The sequence below is a fragment of the Poecilia reticulata genome, linkage group LG15 (assembly GCF_000633615.1).
Source record: "Poecilia reticulata strain Guanapo linkage group LG15, Guppy_female_1.0+MT, whole genome shotgun sequence".
In the NCBI taxonomy this organism is placed as follows: Eukaryota; Metazoa; Chordata; class Actinopteri; order Cyprinodontiformes; family Poeciliidae; genus Poecilia; species Poecilia reticulata.
In genome coordinates, this window is record NC_024345.1 from 5,972,115 (window position 1) to 5,984,541 (window position 12,427).

General features: G+C 38.3%; 1 protein-coding gene across 2 annotated transcripts in view; it reads left to right on the forward strand.

The window, feature by feature from the left end:
• Positions 1 to 1,431: 1,431 nt before the first annotated feature.
• The window catches only part of LOC103476610 (1-phosphatidylinositol 4,5-bisphosphate phosphodiesterase beta-1-like), a 49,894-nt gene continuing 38,898 nt past the window's right edge, over positions 1,432 to 12,427 (forward strand). Inside the window, exons 1-8 of one of the 2 annotated variants that reach the window (XM_017308882.1) lie at positions 1,432 to 1,509; positions 2,180 to 2,320; positions 2,420 to 2,499; positions 3,815 to 3,868; positions 4,388 to 4,463; positions 7,022 to 7,122; positions 7,480 to 7,643; positions 10,202 to 10,348. In XM_017308882.1, the coding sequence (XP_017164371.1) occupies positions 2,240 to 2,320; positions 2,420 to 2,499; positions 3,815 to 3,868; positions 4,388 to 4,463; positions 7,022 to 7,122; positions 7,480 to 7,643; positions 10,202 to 10,348 (703 nt within the window). In that variant the 5' untranslated portion in view covers positions 1,432 to 1,509; positions 2,180 to 2,239. Of the gene's footprint in view, positions 1,510 to 2,179; positions 2,321 to 2,419; positions 2,500 to 3,814; positions 3,869 to 4,387; positions 4,464 to 7,021; positions 7,123 to 7,479; positions 7,644 to 9,112; positions 9,684 to 10,201; positions 10,349 to 12,427 lie in introns of those variants that run through there. The other variant, XM_017308883.1, reaches the window with a different exon arrangement.

Here is a 12,427-nt window from a genome sequence, read left to right on the forward strand (position 1 = left end):
GTGCATGCAGCGGTACGAGCTGCATTAACGGTGATGTAAGAAAAATAAATAAATAAAGAGACATTCTATTAGGTGTAGAACAATAGGTGCCTGCCATGCTATGGGCAGGCCCCAATAATAATACAATAATATAAAACCAGCGTGATGCGTCACTACAAGTAGGGCGCAAAATTTCCTCACCAGGCTGAACTTGCAAGATGAGCTGTTAGCGCTGGTTTGTTAATGCAAGCCAACCTTTGTCAGCGCAGATGTAAACGCCGCACATAATTCTTTGTTCACAAACATAAATCATTCTCACCACTCGACGCGCTCCTCTGAGTTATTCCTTCTTTAACTAGAGCTGTGCAACCAGAGCTAATGCGGTGGGTTTTAAACTCTTACCTTGATGTAGAGTTCTCCAAAGAATAATAATTCCTCACAAGGGGTTGATGTAAATATCCATACAGGTCAGCCTGTGTCCAGTTTGAGTGAAAGGAGGCTCGCACGATACGCACAGAGGTAAACTTCAGAGATCAAGCAGCGCGCAAGGCAACCAACAGAGGCGCCAGCGGTGTGATTGGTCCGAGAGCACCCGGGTGAAAATGCATCAAATATCTTTTAGGAATAAATCTGCTCAGAGCAGATTTTGTTTGTCTTTTCTTTTAAAAAAGAAAAGCTATGACAGCCAACTGGCAACCTACCATGTTTTTGAGTGAATTTGTTTTTTAAATTTACAGAAAATTTTAAAAGATGGCTACGTAATTATGTGTAATTGGAAGACACATATGGTAATAAAGTTTTACAAAAGCCAAGCATAAAAATCATAAAATTAAAATAAATAGATTTTTTTTTGTGCTTCGGTTGTTTCAGTGTTCAACATTTTTGGATCGTTTATTCATGACTTGTTACTTTATTCACTGAAGTTTTTAATGTATAGATCAGTAAAGACAGGCAGTGAATTTAAAAAATAAAAATGACTCCTGACTTCAGTCTCCCTTTGTGTTCACGTGCTTACCTTATTATGATGCCATTGCACTTCCAGCCATTTCACCAAAGAGACTCTTTGACTGGTAACACTTACTGGTTTATTAAAAAAAAAACAATAATAAATAAACAGTGCTTAGCCTGTTTATTTATTATAGGTTTATTTATTATGTGGTGCCCTGCCAAACTTATAGTACACTGAGAGAATCCTGGATGTTATGCACTTGTAATAAAACACCAATAAAAAAAGTTTACTCTGAAAAAATAGGGACAGGAGTTTGCTAACAGTGTTAGCATCCAACAGTCTGTCTCTATCTTGTAAGCTACTAGTATAGCTCAGTTCGACTGTGAAGAAACAAGCAAGACTAAAATGATTGTCTCGATTTATACAACAGATTTTCTCTCTAAAGTAAACCCTTTTTTACTGGTTGTTTCTAAATACTTGTGTTTGATTTGTTTTGGTTGTGTTATCATTAGGACTCAGAGTTGTTGGATCTGACCTATGTGAAGGATGTCAGAACTGGTAGAAGCACCAAACCTCCCAAGGTACCACCAACTGTTTCTTTCCACTCTCCTCAGCATGACTTTTAGTCCTGAACTGTATTTCTAATTCTATTTATTTTTGCATTTAAATTTTCTGTTTGCCTCTTGGTTCTCTGTGCCCCATCAGTGAGGCTTCTGCTAATGTTGCGGAAAAGCTAATGTGTTATTCATTCATTTTTATCATATTTGAAGTTCAATTCGCAATAACTCTTAAGATTGGCATACACATGTTTTTATGTTTGGTTGAAATGTTTGGTTGACTTATAGGCTAAAGAATGATATGTCTGATTATTTTTATAAGTTTTGTAATTTATTTTTTTTAACTAAATAGGTCATGTGAAATTTTTACAACATATGTTTTATCGTCCTATGTAAAGGGAACTTCTGCATTTCTGCTTCAGAAAAGAATGTATTTTGGGTCTTCTGTTTAATGAAATTTCCAAATAGTCTTGTAATAAACAGAACAGAACAATCATTAGTAATGTATTAAAATTTTTGTAAATCTTAAAAAAAAAACATGTCAGTTTTCCAAATTTGTCTAATAAATTTAATTAATTGGTGAGTGATTTAAAATCTCTTTTTTGCTTGAATGTTTACAGTAATCTTTCTAAAACCACCATCATCACTATGAATCCACTTCATCTAACATTTTTCTTTCCGTGTCCTCTGACAGGAAGCCAAGCTGAGGGAGCTGCTCGATGTGGGAAACCTCGTTGGTCGGTTGGAGAACCGCATGGTTACCGTGGTCACCGCCTCAGACCTGGTCAACGTCGGCCAACTGAACTTCATCGCTTCGCAGGAGGATGAAGCCAAGGTAAAGAGCTGGTTCCTGCTTCTGGGACAGTTGGGGGTGATCGTGATGTTTAGGACGATGAAGATAAAATGTGTGGGCTTTCTTTTGTTTGTTTTACAGTTGTGGTGTGAGGAGGTGTTTTCTTTGGCTACTAACCTGCTGAGCCACAATCTCAACAGAGACCACAGTCTGCTGAAAGCGTGAGGCTGGACACACGCACACACATTACTGGAGAAAGTCAATAGATGGATGAAAAATATTTTAAAACTTTGTTAATAAAAATATTGCTGATGTGATACACTATGGATAAATTGTGGGTAAGCTGTTATTCTCATCCTGTCACCATATAAATGCTAGAGGCACAAAGAGTCGTAAAACTGGTTTATGACGCAAATTACAAAAATGTGACCACTTTCACTAGAACCACTTTATATGATCTTAATTTGAAAGGGAATCTCTTAGCAAAATAGTCCAAGTAAAAACACTTTTTTTTTACTTTATTTTATATATACATTACAAGCATGTAAACAAACTTGTAAATGCCATAAATCATTAAAAGTCCTGGCAATGGCGGGTGTAAACACATTCATGAGATATATTCATAATGCAGCCATGATGGTGTCGTAATCATCTATCAGCTATCAAAGGAGACGTCTCATACAGGTGTTGGAGCAACAAGCCCCACCTACTTGGGATCGGCCACATATGCAGCTTTTTCAGGAAATTGTAGTCAGCAATTTTACAGATGAGTTATGATTCAATACATTGGAATGACAACTTTTTATGAACTATGTGGTACTGTGAGAGCTCTGGTGGAGCCAGCTGTGCTTTGTCAGAAAAACAAAAACAAGCCATCATCCTCCTACCACTTCCTGTCGTCGTCTTTGCTGTTTCTGCCGGTAGTAACATCCTGCTGTTCATCACGTGACTTGTGTGATGTGAAAAAAGTGTTTCAATTGCAGTTTTGCAAAATGCATCTATTTGGATACAGGCCAAAAAAAAAATCTCATCCTAGTGTCAGAACGTTTTATTGAGTTTGTTCAAAATTAGCATGCTTCCATTAGGCAAATTTAATTTTGTAATTTTCGTAATTTCAGTTCTAAACTAAACTAAAGTTCTACACCTAAACTCTACACACCTGTCTACATCTACACATCTAAACTCATGTAGTTTTCTACAACCAACTGAAGACACAGCAACTGTGGGAAAGAAGGAAATCTGGTCAGATAAAAACAGAGCTGAACTCTTTTGCATTCATGCTAATTGCAACCTGTGATTGATGATGGGTAAAGATGGACAAAGCTGGTAGAGACATACCCCAAAAGATTCAACTGTAACTGCAGCAAAAGCTGATTCTGCAACGTATTGACTCAGAAGGACTCAATGCAATGACCTATCACACAATTTCACACACACAAAAATGTGTCTCATAAAACCCCAGCAGGGCATAGTAAAGCATACAGTTGTAACTCAACAAATTGTTAAAATGTTTCAATACTTTTCTCTTTGTTCCAGGTATGTCAGGCTAACTCTTCAGCCAAACACAGAGGGAAAAATTCCTGTGAAAAAGTAAGACCTTCATGATTACTTTTGTCATCGTCAGTCTGTGTTCTGTGTCTGAACATTAGGCTTTAGGCACAGAGGCTTGTAAATGTGAAGAAATAGCCTGAGAAAATCTGCAGAGACACTCACAAACTTAAACTTTGCTCTTTCGTGTCCCTTGCTTCCAAGATTAAACCTAATTCCATGTGCACTTGGGGAAGCAAAAACAGGGACATTATTCATGGAGGTACCTAATTCAGCACTGACCTGGTAATCAACCAGTGCCAGAGTTATGAGGCACATAAGACATTGTATGAAGGAAAGCTGCTTTTTAGAAGCAAATTAAGGTCAGTTGGTGTCTTGGAAAAGTAAAGGAGGAAGGATGGAGTTCCACAAAATTCAACTGGTCTAAAGATGCAAAGATATTTATCAAAAGGGACTTATGCCAGAAAAAGGTAAAATAAAGGTAGAAGAGCTTTTATTGAGGTTTATTTAATTAACTTTGTTAAAGGTTCTAATTGAGGTCGTGCGTTTTTCCTATTGCAGTATTGGCCGGCTGTTTTCGTCGGACAGAAAGAGAATTGAGAATGCCCTCGAGTGCTGCAAGTTGCCATATGGACGGGTGAGCAAAAGTTTTGATTACACAATAATGCAGTAAACAATAGATGAAGGTGACAGTGAATATAGGCCTGTCGCGATAAACAATAAATCAATTAATCAATTAATCGGATGATAAAAAAACCTATCGACCTCATTTTAATTATCGTCTTTATCGTCTCTTCCGGCCATTTTTTTCTTTCTGTTGATGACACTGAATGAAAAAAGGCTCAGCTCCGGTGCTCTACACTGACCCTCCCTTCCTCATTTCCTTAGTCTAATGTCCAGCGCACATTACACGAGTTGTCAGCCGATTGTCGGCCCATTTCCAAAACCTGAGAGACACATTAGCCGACAGAAATTCTAGGTATAACGGTTCGATCGGGTTCATCGTGCCGTGTGGTGTCCAGCCACATGGGCACAAAATAATGGCTACAAGTCCAGTTAACTAATTTTAAAACCAGGCATTAATCAATGCTTTACTAGAATCTACCTGTGATGCATGTGGCTAGAGTCAGTAAAGTCCTGACTGAATGAAAATCATTATAACCTATTTATGTCACGTTAAGAAGAACAGCTGAAAAGTTACCGGGAACTTCGGGTTGCGCCGTGTCAGCTGTTTGGGATTCCCCTCCGTAATTTCCCCTCAGATGCAGGGAGGAAAATCTGCTTTTTCTGATTGGCTACCTGTCACATTCAGCGTTAAACTCCCAGTCGGGGAAAAACCCCTGATTTAGATCGGAGCGGCCACGACGATCTACCATAACACACCACACACTGCAGGATGATCTGTTAGATCGGCCAACGATCTAAGATTGTCATAAGGGGAGAATGGGGGCAAAAAATCGTGTAGTATTAACTATTGCATTAGGTAGTGGGATGTGCCGGTTTTCTCTATTTAAATCTAGTGATTACTGAAGGCCAATACAGACTTCATAATCTGCACTCTTTTGGTTGAATGCAATATTTATTTCCACTTTGGCTTTATGTTGTTTAGTTTTTATTCAAGTAGGTTTTTTGTTAATGGAGACTGAGAATCCATTTTATTTTTGTTTTTGGTTGTTTTGTTTATTTAGTTTATCAGTTTCACTGTTACGTGTTATTTTGAAAATAAGGTGCATCTATCAGGAAATCGCATGTATTATTACTTCATTTCCATTAAATCAGTGTCAAAAGGTCTTGAAACAATATTATCGTTTATCGCAATAATTTCTTTAGACAATTAATGGTCCAGCAAAATTTGCTATCATGATAGGCCTAAATATAACACAGTTTCAGATATTGGGTTCCCAATAGTAAACAGAAACAATAGCAGATAAAATGATAATTTTTAAGCACCATGAAAATACTGATGTTAGTTCACCGTTGGCTAATGTCGTGAAAGTTAGCACCTTCTTCGTAGCTTCCTATTGGCATTAAATTACAGACCTTCTTCAGAGTTCCTTGGATTTCATTTGTTCCTCTGTTATTCAAAATCTAAATTACTTTGGCAAATCCAAATTGGGATTCTCTTAAAGCACACACTGAGGTTTATGAAACCAGAAACAAAGGATTTCATTGGGATTATAGGGTCAATGGAAATGGAGCTATTCATGCTTTAGAATTGTCAATTTTGGACTGAAACTGTCCTGTTTTGTGTAGAAATAGGACCCACATGCAAAGAAGTGGTAGGCCAGAAGGATAGAGGAAGTCTCTGAAGGAAACACTGAGAGGCAGACTGTGGGGATTTCCAGTGTGAAAACCACAGCTGGCTGGAGGGTACAACAGGTGGTCCTGGGGGTACAGCAGGTGGCACACACGCTCTGGAGCTCTTAAATGAAGTTTGAGCTTAAGGGCACTGAGTTGAGACTTTGACTAGGGAGCACTGGAGGGGTTCAGGAATGCTGTTCATGTACTCTGAGGTAAGGTATGGGCTGTGGATGCAGCCTGAGGTTAAGGACTAGAGGCCATCTGGGGAGGCTAAGGTGATGAAGAGAATGACAGAACATCAGCCGAGGTTGGCTGAGGCTCTGGGATACACAGAGACTATAGCCAGTCCACAGAATGTTTGGTGAGGGCGGTTCCACCGGGTCGACGGAGGGAAGCAGAAGGACAGGCCTCCCCCACTGTTCCAGGCAATCGCCATGAGGGAGAGCAAGGCCAAGCCTCCCTATGATAATGAACCCACAGCACTGATTCAGAGGGGAAGATTTCTGCTGAGTCTTTGAACCAGATTCATCCGTCATGTTTCATCTTTAAATAGGACCCAAATGCAGAGGAACAAGTAGGCAGGGAGAGTGATGGCTGAAAAACTGAAAATTTACTTAACTTACTGAGCCAAGTTCAAGGAATTGGAGCACTATAAACCACCTCTAAACTAAATACACAAAGAGCAAATCACAATGAAAAAGCAAGAAATTCAACAAAAAGACTAAACTGACACTAAAAGACCTTATTGAAAAATAATAAGCAACACAAAATAATCCAAATACAGAAACAACAATAAACACCCACAGCTCCAGACAGAAACACATTTGACTTTAGCCGTTTTCCTCACTTGATGTTACAGTTAAACCTGTTTCTGTATCTTCTTTATTTGACCAGGGCGACAGCATCAAACTGGAGGACTTCACCTTGGATGTTTACAGGAACTTCTTGGAGAGTCTGTGTCCTCGTCCTGAACTCGGCAACATCTTCAAACTGCAGTAGGAAAACAGCATCCGCATCATTTAGAATTCTTTTGAACCTTTTTTAGTCAAGAAAATGTCTTACTAGTGTAATGTTTGTGGGTGATTTTTATTAAGGTGTTTTGAATTTCCCAATTAACAGTAGAGGAATTTTTTTGAGGAAAATAGCCAGAAGCAAAAAAAGCTGAAGTCCTGTTTTTGAAGTAGTGTTTGATGTTTGATTCTTTACAAAAGGCAACAATGCAGGGATAGTTAACATGAGATCAGTAGGAAAAGGACATTTTAGCATGAAGGGTTACTAGATCACTCTCGATGAGCTCCATATTTTTGCCCCATGGTTGTTGTGTGCTAAACTGACGGCGCTCCTTTCTGCAGAGGAGGCGAGGGTGGGGGGATGTCCGTCGAGCAGATGACTGAGTTCATCAACAACAAGCAGAGAGACCCGAGGCTCAATGAAATTCTTTACCCCCCTCTTCGCCCCACACAGACACACACTCTGATGGAGCGTTACCAACATGACCAGGACAATCTAAAGCAAGGTATACATAGTGTAAGCCTTCTTTATCCCAAGTGATTGAGATATGTTTAAAACACATTTTGATGTATAAATATAATGATTTAAGAGATAGATTGATGTTTACATATAATACTTTAGCTAAAATAAGATGTATAAATCTAACTAAGGCATCAAAATGTTTTAATTAGTGTATTTTTGAAAATTCTACACTTTGTTTCAATCATCTTAAAACAAAAAGCATGTACCTAAAGATTCTTTGGGTCATCTCTGCAGAGCATCAAGCCAGTCTCTAGCTCTAGAATGGGCTATTGGTTTTATTATTTTCTCCAATGCCTTTTTTGGTTCACTACTATGGAGGACCGAAACTGACATAATAATAAATAAAAGAATAAATGTAAAAATAAAAGTAGAAATATATAAATAAAAGAAGAAATATATATATCCTACATAATAATAAATAAAACAATAAATATATAAATAAAAGAATAAATATATATTTTGATAAGAAATAAAAACATAAATATATATTTTCTTTTTCCTTTCCCCTTACACATGAGTTTCCGTCAAGAAAAATAGATATTTTGCTTTGATTTTTTTTTGCTTCTCCCTTTTCTGCTCCCTGTTTTTCCGTTTCTGTATTATTTGCTGTTTTATTTGCTCACTGCATTTCTGCTGCATCGTTATGTTAATGAGGTGGGCTTCCTTCTATGTCCAGCTCTTCTACTATTGGTCAATAAACAGGAAAGAGAACGATCAGTGTGCAGATCGATTGTGAACGCCTACCTACTTGGCGCTTTTGGCTTCAGTTCAACAGTCCTGAAGTAGTTAACGCTGTTTCTGGACTCTAAAGCTGCTGCCACAAATACGATTTAAAGATATATCACTATTTGCAAACAATTTTTCTTCATCAACATAATCTAAACTGGACAAATTCCTCGCTGATTGACACCAGTTTGACTACAAAGATATGTGTTTTGGTTTTTTCTAGCTGTTAGTTGATATGCTAGGATAGCAATATTAATTTGTTAGCTGGCTAACATTAGGTAGCCTTTCTGTTTTGGAAAGAGAACATCTTTAGGCTCTAATTTTAATCATATTTTTATAGTATAGACTGGGGTTGCCACCCGTCATGTAAAATGCATGATCATATTAAACCCTCCTCACTTACGCTAGTTTCACCACCCGCTAAGTAGCGACATTACCTGTAGCYACAAGTCCAAAACTTGACAGTTATGCCAAACACCCGCTACTCCACCACGTCCTGAGAAGTTAAACTCTTGCTACGATCAAGACATGAGGAGGAAGACGCTGTTTTAGATAGATAGATATAGATATTAACGTTTCATTGGAGAAATGTTATGATCTATCTATCTCTCTCTCTCTCTTTCATCCTCTGAGCTCGGGTCCTCTACCAGAGCCTGGGAGCTTGAGGGTTCTGCACCGTATCTTGGTTGTGCCTTGAACTCACTGTATATATATATATATATATATATATATATATATATGACTGTACAGCTCAATGGGTAAGTCACCAGTCTTTCTCGACCCGGGTTCGAATCCAGGCTGGGGCAAACGCAAAAACATACAACAGTGACATTGAGCTATCCAGTGTGGGTCCTTAGGCAAGACCATTTGAGCTATATAGCCTACCTCATACCATGAGAGACATTGATAAGCAAGACATGCTGGCTCAGACGTCGCCCGGTCAAACAAGGTCTGCGTCAGGTGCTGGGGGACCAGAGCACCCTGATGAAAAGTGGGCTACTGGAACAAGACGGAAATGGGCGAGAGGTGAAAACATGGATCTGTTGGMATGCTACTACTCAAGTAAYCCTAGTCAGAGGGGCTACATGCAAAGACTGTGGRAGGAATGGTTAGCTCGACATCCCCAGTCAACACTAACTGCCAAACAACTAGTAGCTCAGTGTTCCAACATCCGCAAACGGCAACTGCTGTCACGACTTGAGATTGAAGAGGTACAACACAAGTGCTACGGCAAGGGGGAGGAGCCAGGACGCCAGGTCAGAGGGGAGTTAACTACAACTACCTGCCCAGAAACTGGGTATGTAGCCCCAGTAATGAATGAACCATCAAAGCTGAACAAGGCAGCAACTGACCTGAGAGAGAGAATCGTGGCCCGAATGAACACCAGGCAACCCCGACGCCAATTACAACGGTTGATTTCTACGGTGGCCTAGAAAATGCAAAAGTTATGTTAGCATTTCATACAAATTCCCTTTTTAGCATAATTTCCTTTTTAGTATTAACTCCATTTTAACATAAATTCTGTTTTAACTATATTAAGACTCTTACGCCCACACCTGTTTCAGACCTAGCCACCAAGGTGCTAAAGCTCAGGTAGAGTGAAAGCTTCTTATCATATTCAGGACTGTAAAAAAATCAGTCATTTTATCATAAACCATATAGAGGAGTTTTAAGCCATTGTGCACTTTTACAAAATATCTTTTAGCACAAAATAACATCTTTTCGTGCTCATTCTAAATGTAAATTGTTTTTAACTTCTTATGTTTCTCACTTTTATTGTGTGACATTGTGTTTTTGCATGCATGTTGTCTTTAGGTGTTATCTCTCTCCAGGCTTTTTCCAGCTATCTGTCCAGTGACGAGAACGGTGTCATTCCTCCCGAGAAACTGGATCAGTCTGAAGACATGAACTTTCCGTTATCGCAGTATTTCATCAACTCATCGCATAATACGTACCTTACAGGTAAGGGACACACAACAAACATTAAAAACCCAACATACATGATAAGAAGCAATATCACATTTGTCTTATTGTTTGAAGAAGTCACATCTAATTCACTGAGTATGACAAAATAAGCTGTAGGCCTGGCTAAGGGTTTAGCACGTTATTCATTTAGTAAATAGCTGACAAACAGAAATTAAGAGCACAGACAAAAAATGTTTTGTATCCATATAAAATATTGAACACAGTGACATTTTAACTATGCAAATAAAGTGGAATGTCATTCAGCTCTGGTCAGAAAACTATTGGGTAACTTTATTTGAAGGGGTGTGAATAAGACTGACATGACACTGTCATAAACATGACATAACACATGTCATGAACATAAAGAAGTCTTCATGGATATTTGACTGTTGTCATAAAGTGTCATATGTGTCATGACACTTTTAATACAAAGTTGACATTATTCAGTCTTCATTATGACAACTTGACATTAACCAAGAATCATGTCATAAATATGTCATAATAGTAGTCACAATGATTTAATTGTTATTACACTATCAAAAGCTTTAACAAAACAGCGATTAATATTTCCACTACCTGAAATAAAGCGAAACAAGTAGGACCAACAGTAAAGATTTCATTAAGCTTTATTACACTGTCAAATGATTTAATAACAGAGTCAATAACAATTTCTTTTACGTTAAGTAAAGTGAAACTAGTAACAACAATTATAAAGATGTAATTTAGTGTTATTACAGTGTCAAATGCTATGCTAACAGAGTCACAGATATTAAGTCTTACCTCAAGTGAAGTGAAACACACTGAACTACTTATAACCTTTTGTACATTAGAATAAAACAAAAGAAAACTTGTTCTCCAAACAGAGGGTTTAACGTCTGGTCAGTATGTTGTTACTCTGAAATACTGATTGAAAAACTAAAACAGAATTAATTATTCTTTAACTTAAGAAAATAGGTTCTTTCAACTGCAACATGTTTTGCTTTGATTATGTCGGCCATCTCCTTCGTTATAGTCTTCCTGTAATCCTCTGAAAACAGGAGATCTTCTTCTTGTCTTCATTTTCTGGAAGCAGCTCTTTGAAGGGGTCCAGAAATGCTCAGAAATTACAGCTGTTCTTGCAATGGTTAATCATGGTGAAAGCCTTTCATGAATTCAAACTTGGTGAATCTCTTCTGGACATTCTCATAGTCGGTGATGACTCAATTCATTGTGGTCACTTAAAAAAAGAACAAAAACAAAAAAACAATGTCATCATAATTCAGCATTTATTTAAATACCATCCCAAAAATGCCCCTTTCTGCACACTGTCAGAATGGTAGACTGGCAGACAAATGTCTAGTTAACATAACAAGTTGTTATGAAGTGCAATACAATTATTTCTTAACACAAGTAGCATAATAACTAAGGGAGCATTCACACTGCAGCCTGAAGTGACCCAATTCCGATTTTTTTTGACGTAATGCGACCTGTATCCGATCTTTTCATGGCAGTGTGAACAGCACAGGTCGGAGTCTTTTCGAATGTGACCCATATCAGATACATATCCAATTGAAATGCGACCTAACGTCCAGGCCGCATTCATCCGAACTGAACATCACTGATTCTCAAAAATCTCACTATTCTGTATCCTGATACGCGCAAGCAGGAAGAAAAACAACAACTATGACAGACTATGAGAATTAAGTTGTTAATATGCTGCTCCGGTTGGACAACAACTTCAAATATGTAAGCTAAGCTCCACCGTTAGCCTCCATGTTTACTTCCGCAAACACTGAGCACTTCTTTTTAAGGCGGTTGGCAGCATAGCCATACTATAAGAGTAGACCCTGCATTGGTTGCTCCGGCGCAGGAAATACGGCGGCCATCTTGGAGAGGTCGTCCCTCCTACTTTGCTCAACCAAAACAGCAGCAGATGCCTCAGCACTGAGGGATATTGTTGTTCGGATCGATGGACTATTGATGTGAGGGCTCCACAGACATTTCACAAGTAAGATGGACATATTATATATTGTGATTAGAATATTACTTTACTGTATTTATGTCCACCGGCAAGATACCAGCTAATATTAGCTACAG